This window comes from Denticeps clupeoides, chromosome 2 (assembly GCF_900700375.1).
Source record: "Denticeps clupeoides chromosome 2, fDenClu1.1, whole genome shotgun sequence".
NCBI lineage: Eukaryota > Metazoa > Chordata > Actinopteri > Clupeiformes > Denticipitidae > Denticeps > Denticeps clupeoides.
Window position 1 is genome coordinate 7,957,933 of NC_041708.1, and position 8,945 is coordinate 7,966,877.

An 8,945-nucleotide genomic window follows, 5' to 3' on the forward strand; every position below is an offset into this window, starting at 1 on the left:
ACCTGAACCAGGTCTCAAAAACAAAATAAAAGTCTTAAGGAAATAAGAAACTAAAAGAAGAAATATACTTATAAATCTAGTGTAACCATTTAACTCCAGCACAATAGCTTGCGTAGTATAGACCCAGCTCCCAACCCAACTTTGTGAATAGATTAACGGCGATATTTTTTTTATCGCCCGATAAGAGTCTCACGTTAACGCAGCACGTTAACGCCGATAACGGCCCACCACTAATATGTATGTATTGTATGTCTTTGTTGGTGGCTAAAATACACGTTGCTGCTGACCGCCGTCTACTGTGTGCGATACTGTACATTGGCTAATGTTATGTATAAGTACCTCATCCTACCAGGTTAAAAAAAATCACTTTAATAAGTGTACGAATTAAGGGAGTGAACTCGGAGTGGACAGATTACCAGTTTGCGACGTTAACAGTGAGTTTACAGCCTCACTGATTTAACTACACAGCAAAGAAAAGTTAGCAAATAAGCGTTAGCATTCACTCAGAACTTACCGTTCTTTGTGCAACTTCAAATGTCGAACAAAGTTGGAAGTTGTTGCATCTCCGTCTGTAATCTTCGACCCGCATGTTTTGCATACTGCTATTCGTTTTTTGTTGACCACCTCGTAGTTTTTATATCCGAACGAAACTATCTTTGGTATCATTTTGTCTAACTGGCGCGTTATTTGAGAGTTCCACTGCATTGGTTGTCCTGTAATTTGATTGGATGGATGCTGTTGGCTCAAAACAACGTGAATCTAATTTGATTGGATGTCTTGCCGACAGCAAATATGCGCACACACACACACATATACACAGACATTGAAAGATACAGAGCGTTTGGTAATAACATAAGTTTTAATATTTGGGTTTTCTGGGAAACAGCAAGTCTTGTCAAGTGAAAAGGCTCAAGTCCAAGTGAAGTCACGAGTCAATGATGTTAAAGTCCAAGTCGAGTTGCAAGTCTCTTTACATTTTGTCAAGTCGAGTCTAAAGTCATCAAATTAATGACTCGAATCTGACTCGAGTCCAAGTCATGTAACTCGAGTCCACACCTCTGATGCCACCCCACACCATTACTGACCCACTGCCAAACCGGTCATGCTGGAGGATGCTGCAGAGCCCTATTAACCAATCCTAATAAGATTTTTTTATGTCACATGTGTTTTTATTTCACCCAAGAAAGTTTTTAGTTTGCATTTGAAGATCTTAAATGACTGAGCTATTTGGCCATCTAGTGGACATTTATTCCATCACCTAGGATCCAAGACAGAGAAGAGTCTAGATGAATGCTTTCCTAGTACCTTGAGAGATGGTGGTACGAGTCGAGCAGTTCTGGAGGATCGGAGAGATGGAGGTGCCGACCGAGGAATGATGAGAGATCTGGGGTAGCAGGGTATGTCCCTTCCTTGGCTTTGTGGGCATTGAATCTGCTAAAATCTCACACCTTTTTATAATTCATTAATTCACGCAGTTGAAATGAAGATATAGGAGCAAAATACAGTCTCAGATCATTACATACGTAGTTTTCCAAGCCGCTATAATTTTCTCTTTAGTTAGTCACGAAGTCTTAGTCAGAGTGAGCCCTCCGCTTGCCATCCTGTATGCATGAGAAGACGCTGCGCATAGGTGCAAGGGGAAGTCCCAGCAGCGTAGCCAAATCATCGCCGCTCTTTAAATGACAGCCACAGAAACGGTCTGTGATTTCTTGCGCCGCTGCTTTTGACAGCTTTGTTTAACAGTGCGGTCAGGAACGTCTGAGAGCTGTCGGCCCTGCTTCGTTTGGGGCTGACAGATCCATCACGGGTTATCCAACTTTCCTGCAAGAAGGAAACCAACCTCTGGTAAGACGTCACTGTACAGCATATTCTCATATTTTAGTTGAAAAATGGCTTTTATTTCTTTTGTATGCGATGACGGCATAAATCTGTCTGCACTGGAGATGACAGAGATTAACAAGGACATGATGAGGCCTAATGACCTTTAACAGCGACCTCTCATTTATTTGATGTCGTTCTATTCTAATCTGCCTATTATTATTCATGAAATTCAGCTTTGTCTGCTGATATTTCAACATTTATTTTTCTTCCTTTTTAATAACAGGCATTGCGTCCTCTTCACACGTCGGTAATTTTGTGGTTAGCAGAACGAGACAAAATCTCTGTGCGGCACATGATCTCCAGCAGATCTTTCCACTAACTTGCGTTTAATTAGTCTGTGTCACTGGGCTTTTCATCCCCAAGGATGGAAATTCATTTTCTGCTGATGAGATGAATGTTGATAATGTTTGATGATGTTTTTATGTTTCCTCTGGTCTTTATGCATTTAATCATTGAAATGCAATTTCAGTTCTCTTTGATATCCTGGTCTTATAAGTTCACGCATTTGCATTTGCACTGTTCTTACACAGGTCAACGTTAAAGCAAAAATTGTTCCATTTGTAGAAGTGACTGCAGTTAGACGAGATGGGTCTCGTGTCGGGCGGCTGTCCAGCTGGCCAGTACCGGGACGGACTGCTGCGTCGCTGCATGCCTTGTCAGGTAGTGTGTCAGCACCCCCACGGGCACGCGGGCAGGTGTGCTGAGTTCTGCGGTGAGTTCTGACTTTTTCGCACCATTTACACTGACATTTAAATGCAATCGTTCTGTAAATTAGTAACAGTATGTGTTGATGGGGAGGTAGTGGTACATCCAGAAGACCATAAAGTCACAGGTTCAAACCCCACTTACTACCATTGTGTCCCTGAGCAAGACACTTGTGTCTCCAGGGGGACTGTACCTGTAACTACTGGATAAGTCACTCTGGATAAGGGCGTCTCATAAATGCTGTAAATGTTGAGAAATATAGCAAGTGGTTTGAAACAAACTGGATTTTTAATTAGATTTGTACAAACCTACAAAGGAAAATGTTTGTAGATCTCGTAATGCAGCGCAACCTGAAAGTATTCACAGCGCATCACTTTTTCCTCATTTTGTTATGTTACAGCCTCATTCCAAAACGGATTAAATTGTGATTTCTAATTTTTTTTTATTTTTAATAAATTTGCCAAAACCTCGAGTAGACCTTTGATTGTATACTTTCCAGATGCACCGTATGGTGGTGGCCTGGGGCAGTGGTGGCCTAGCGGTTAAGGAAGCGGCCCCTGTAATCAGAAGGTTGCCGCCAAGGTGCCACTGAGGTGCAACTGAGCAAAGCACCATCCCCACACACTGCTCCCTGGGCACCTGTCATGGCTGCCCACTGCTCACCAAGGGTGATGGGTTAAATGCAGAGGACAAATTTCACTGTGTGTACCATGTGTTGTGCTGCTGTGTATCACGCAGAAGTGGGACAAAGTCATTGCTTTTCAAGTCACAAGTAAGTCTCAAGTCTTTGCCCTCAAGTCCCAAGTCAAGTGCCAAGCCAAGACAGGCAAGTGTCGAGTCAAGTCCAAAGTCAAGGCTGATAAGTCTCAAGTCAAGTCCTAAGTCCTGCAGTTTGAGTTTCGAGTCCTTTCAAGTCTTTTCAACCGCAGAATAATAATATATTTTCACCGTATGCTTTTAAAATCTATTGTTTTATTAAAACAAGTGCAATTGAAACTGCAGAAATATATAGTGCTGACATTGCACTATTAACTTCATTTTTAACATTTAACTCATATTTTTAAAGAATATTCTTCATTTTAAACCACTGCTTTACAGAATAAACGCATCTGAAAAAACAAGTGCAACTGTAATTATTCGAACAAAAAGTGCTAACACTGTATTTCCATGACATATTGCATTTCAATTAGTTCCACAGCAGTTTGTCCTGTCCTGTAACAAATACATGAACATAACAGACTAACATGATTTCGTTTCTTGAACCACAAATGATGAGCTGACACCCAAGAGATTTTCTGTGCAAAGTGTATTGTGTACAAAAAGCAAGGTCGCGTCAGAACATCGCGTCTTTCTGCACCTCTCTCTCTCACAACTAACGCCATGTGTCCAAGAGAACTGAACATTAACATAAATCATTCACAATTTACAATACTGCATACCTGTACAAAAAGCAAGGTCGCGTCAGAACATCACGTAACACATCGCGTCTTTCTGCACCTCTCTCTACAATATACAGTATTAAAAGACCATAAAAAAATATTCACAAAATAACACACATGCAAACTATTGTACATATTGTCCTAATATGTACATAAATTAAAATGAAAGAAATAACTTTTTGCACACAAACCCGACGCACCTCACAGCTCCCGCCATGTGTCCAAGAGACCTGAACCGGGTCTCAAAAACAAAATAAAAGTCTTTAGAAAATAAGAACATAAAAGACACAAGAAAGAAGAAATATACTTATAAATCTAGTGTAACCATTTAACTCCGGCACAATAGCTTACGTAGTATAGACCCAGCTCCCAACCCAACTTTGTGAATAGATTAACGGCGATATTTTTTTTATCGCCCGATAAGAGTCTCACGTTAACGCAGCACGTTAACGCCGATAACGGCCCACCACTAATATGTATGTATTGTATGTCTTTGTTGGTGGCTAAAATACACGTTGCTGCTGACCGCCGTCTACTGTGTGCGATACTGTACATTGGCTAATGTTATGTATAAGTACCTCATCCTACCAGGTTTAAAAAAATCACTTTAATATGTGTACAAATTAAGGGAGTGAACTCGCAGTGGACAGATTACCAGTTTGCGACGTTAACAGCGAGTTTACAGCCTCACTGATTTAACTACACAGCAAAGAAAAGTTAGCAAATAAGCGTTAGCATTCACTCAGAACTTACCGTTCTTTGTGCAACTTCAAATGTCGAACGAAGTTGGAAGTTGTTGCATCTCTGTCTGTAATCTTCGACCCGCATGTTTTGCATACTGCTATTCATTTTTTGTTGACCACCTCGTAGTTTTTATATCCGAACGAAACTATCTTTGGTATCATTTTGTCTAACTGGCGCGTTATTTGACAGTTCCACTGCATTGGTTGTCCTGTAATTTGATTGGATGGATGCTGTTGGCTCAAAACAACGTGAATCTAATTTGATTGGATGTCTTGCCGACAGCAAATATGTGCACAGACACACATATACACAGACATTGAAAGATACAGAGCGTTCGGTAATAACATACGTTTTAATATTTGGGTTTTCTGGGAAACAGCAAGTCTTGTCAAGTGAAAAGGCTCAAGTCCAAGTGAAGTCACGAGTCAATGATGTTAAAGTCCAAGTCGAGTTGCAAGTCTCTTTACATTTTGTCAAGTCAAGTCTAAAGTCATCAAATTAATGACTCGAGTCTGACTCGAGTCCAAGTCATGTAACTCGAGTCCACACCTCTGGTATCACAAGTGACAATCACTTCACTTTTACTATATGTTCTACAGCAAATGTCTTACTGATGTAATGTAATCGCATTTTGATTAAAACCCACTTTTTTCTTTCCTCAGCATGGCAGCAGTGTCAATCCACTGATGGGCACTTCTATGATACTTTGCTCAAGCAGTGATTGCAATGCTCCAAGGTGTGTGGGCATCACCCATCAGAGTGTGCAAGCATGTGTGAAGGTAAGACCGTGTCTTGTGAGTGTATTCGCAGCATGTCACAGCTGATTCATCGTGTGCGACATGCGAAATGAATCCTCTTTCATGTGAATTTCTTTTTCCCCAAAGGCAGTGGGAGAATAGAGACAATTAAATGTTAATGTCTTTTACGTCTGACACACACAAATTAGGTTAGATTAGATTAGATTACATTGTCAGGACATTACAAAAGTCAAATTTTTATAATTTACTACTACACATAGTAGAGTGCTAATGTAACTGCTGCAACTAACAGTTATTTTAATAATCGATTAATCTGTCGATTATTTTCCAATCCTTTATTCAAAAACAGAACCAAAATCTTTAGAAAGTGCACAAACAGGTTGCTCCTTGAGCTGTTATAATAATAATAAAATAAAATAAAAATTGACTAACACAAAAAACATACACATGTATGCTTTACATCTGCCAAATATAGACTTTTTTTTTTATTAAAGTGGCACCTGAGCTGCCAGAACGATAAATAATTTATAAAAAAAATAAAGAACAATACAAATCAGAAAATTTAACAGGATTTGTTTGAATGTCAGAACTTGTTCTCTACACTACACTGCAGATGCACACACTCACAAACTCTCACACTGACACACACACACACTGCAAAAAATGCTTTTCTAACTTAGTAGTTTTGTCCTGATTTCAGTCCGAATCTCTAAAAAATCTTAAATCAAGATACATTTACAGACACATGAAATAGCATAAGAAATGGTGTCTTGTTTTCTGATAAAACATCTCAAAATTAAGTGATTGTTTGTTTAAAACAAGCAAAATGATCTGCCAATGTGGTAAGAAAACTATTCTAATGAGATATAATCTCAAACAGAAGTTTTAAGCATCACTTAATTTTCTCATGCCATTTTTCTTGTCTAGTAATCTTGATTTAAGATTTTTTAGATATTTGGAATGGAAACGAGACAAAATTACTGGGTAAGAAAAGTTTTTTTTTTTTGCAGTGTAGCTATACATGACAGATTGAAAAATGAATGGTCTTTAATCTTTTTGTGCAAAGTAACTATAGCACCCCTGCTTTACTACTGTTATTAACGCGCTAACGCTAACTTGTCATGCTTGTCAAGCTGGATGACGGGTAAACATTTACATTTACAGCATTTATCAGACGCCCTTATCCAGAGCGACAATCAGTAGTTACAGGGACAGTCCCCCTGGAGCAACTTAGGTTTAAGTGTCTTGCTCAGGGACACAATAGGCGAGTCGTCCACGCGGAGACGCAGAGAACAGTCCGAACGCTGTTTCATCCCCCTCCACACCTGTAGGTGGCGCTGTAAGTCCCCGTCTAGTTCTCCTCCGCGGCGAGTTAAACTCCCGCACCAGGGACATTACGTTCCTCACTTCAAAACGGAACAAAAGTAGGATTCTGTATCGACTTACCCTGCTGCTGAACCTCCTTCTTCCTCCTCAAACACTCCAACATGTTTGCGTTTCAGGTGCTGGATCATTGCCGTGGTGCTCCCGTGCCGTGTCGCTTTTGCATATTTTCGCGCAGATTTCTCTGCCTCCGCCATGTATCTGTCCTCTACCTCCGCTCGTTTTTTTTTTTTTTGCTCAATAAAGTTTTTTTTTAATAATCAACCGTCTCCGCGTCGCGCGACATAACGAATCGATTAGGAAATTGGCAACGATTCGTTGTTGCAGCCCTAAATGTAACCACATATAACTAAAACTAGAAGTTTCAAATAGTTATATCCTTACTCTAAATCAGCACAAAAAATTACAATAAACGTAAAGAAATATTTTTTTTTCTAAATTACTTCATAAGTAACAATCTAAAAAGTATCAATATTGCGGCATTTCTACTTTCTGCTTTCTTATTTTGTTAAATCCTCCAGTTCGTCCCGATGGCGCTGCAGTTCGCACAATGGACAGCAGGGGGAGCCCGGGAGGCGCAGTGCTGTATTCCCTGCTGGGTCTGTGTGTGATGCTGCTGATCTGCTCGCTCTCAATGGCCCTGCTGGTGCTACTTAGAAAAGGCAAAGGTCAGAGGACACAGCAGGAGCCTTCCATGGACCAGCAACCCAACAAGCATGGTCGGTCGTCCAGAGGTCTGGATATAGGGCCGATTTTGCACTGTATGATTTAATCAGCAGAGGCTGCCACATGCATAAACACACACACACATACAGAATACATTCTGTGTCACAAAAATTAATTACACAATGAAGAATTGACCAAAGAAAGGTAAATACTCTTCACATTTTAAAAGCGGAAAAGAATCTGTTTTGTTGACAAATGTATAGGAAATATATTTTGTTCACAAAACATATTTTTTGTTAATGGAACGGAAAGTTATTTTGTTCATGAAAAGCATTTTGTACACAAAAGTTTTTTTTTAAATCAACAACATAAAGTCATTTTGTCCCCAGAATTCACGCTGCCAAAGACAAAAAGTAATTTTGTTTTCAGTGAGAGAATGCCATTTCATTCACACAACATGCTTTGTAGATGAAATATCTTGTTGCCAAAAGGGCACTTTTTGCCTGCCTTGCCAGAAATCGATACCCTTGATGACAGGTTTTCAGTAAAATAGTGTGTTTTTCCTACTTTCCTACACAACATTTCTAGTCTTTTAATTGGGAATCTGGAATAAAACTAAAAAAAGATAACATGATAAAACACGCTTGGTATTAGTGGGGAAGTGGCTAAGCTGCACTGGAAGCCCAGTGGCCCAGAATGCACTGCATGGGAGGTAAAATGGTTATCGATGTGTCATAGTCAACATAAAATTAACATTTGTAATGTTTCCATCTATAAGCTGATTTCCAGATGTATGTTGGATGGTTCGGCTGGAGGTAATGGTTTAGGAAACAGACGTCATGAGCCCTAACCCAACAACATTTGCTTCTCAGACAGCGACCAGCTCCGCGCCACAGAGACCTGCATCCACTGCTTCACCCAGCCTAAGGACACTACTCCCACCGTGTATCAGCAGGCCGCGCCCCAGACCAGCATTTCCCACAGCCTGTGTGGTGGAACAAGCCCGCTGAAGATCATCTGCTCCCCCACCCAAAACAGTGCATGAGCAAACACCACGCGTAAGGAGCGGTCATGTTCCAGCATGCAGAGCCACGATAAACAGAGCGGTCTCACCATTTACATTCAAATGAATGTTTTTTTTTTATGTATTCATTATTCATTATTGGGCCTGTCAGAATAGGTTGTCACTCCAGAGCCTGCATAAATTTCTGTCTGGCAAGAGGGGGCACTATAGCTCCACAGTAACATGCGTCAGACAAATTCACCAAACTGAAATGAAATTGAATATGTGACTGTTACATTTCTGGAGACAATCCTGGTACTTCTAAAAATGGGTTGAGTCAGACAAAATTATTAAAATGACGTGTAA

At 40.2% G+C, this 8,945-nt stretch overlaps 1 protein-coding gene across 1 annotated transcript; it reads left to right on the forward strand.

Moving 5' to 3' along the window:
* The first annotated feature begins 2,466 nt into the window (after positions 1-2,466).
* Positions 2,467-8,621, forward strand: tnfrsf13b (TNF receptor superfamily member 13B). Its single transcript, XM_028960322.1, is given in 4 exon segments — positions 2,467-2,593; positions 5,432-5,548; positions 7,432-7,629; positions 8,449-8,621. Coding segments are annotated over 4 exon segments (615 nt in total).
* Positions 8,622-8,945: the final 324 nt, after the last annotated feature.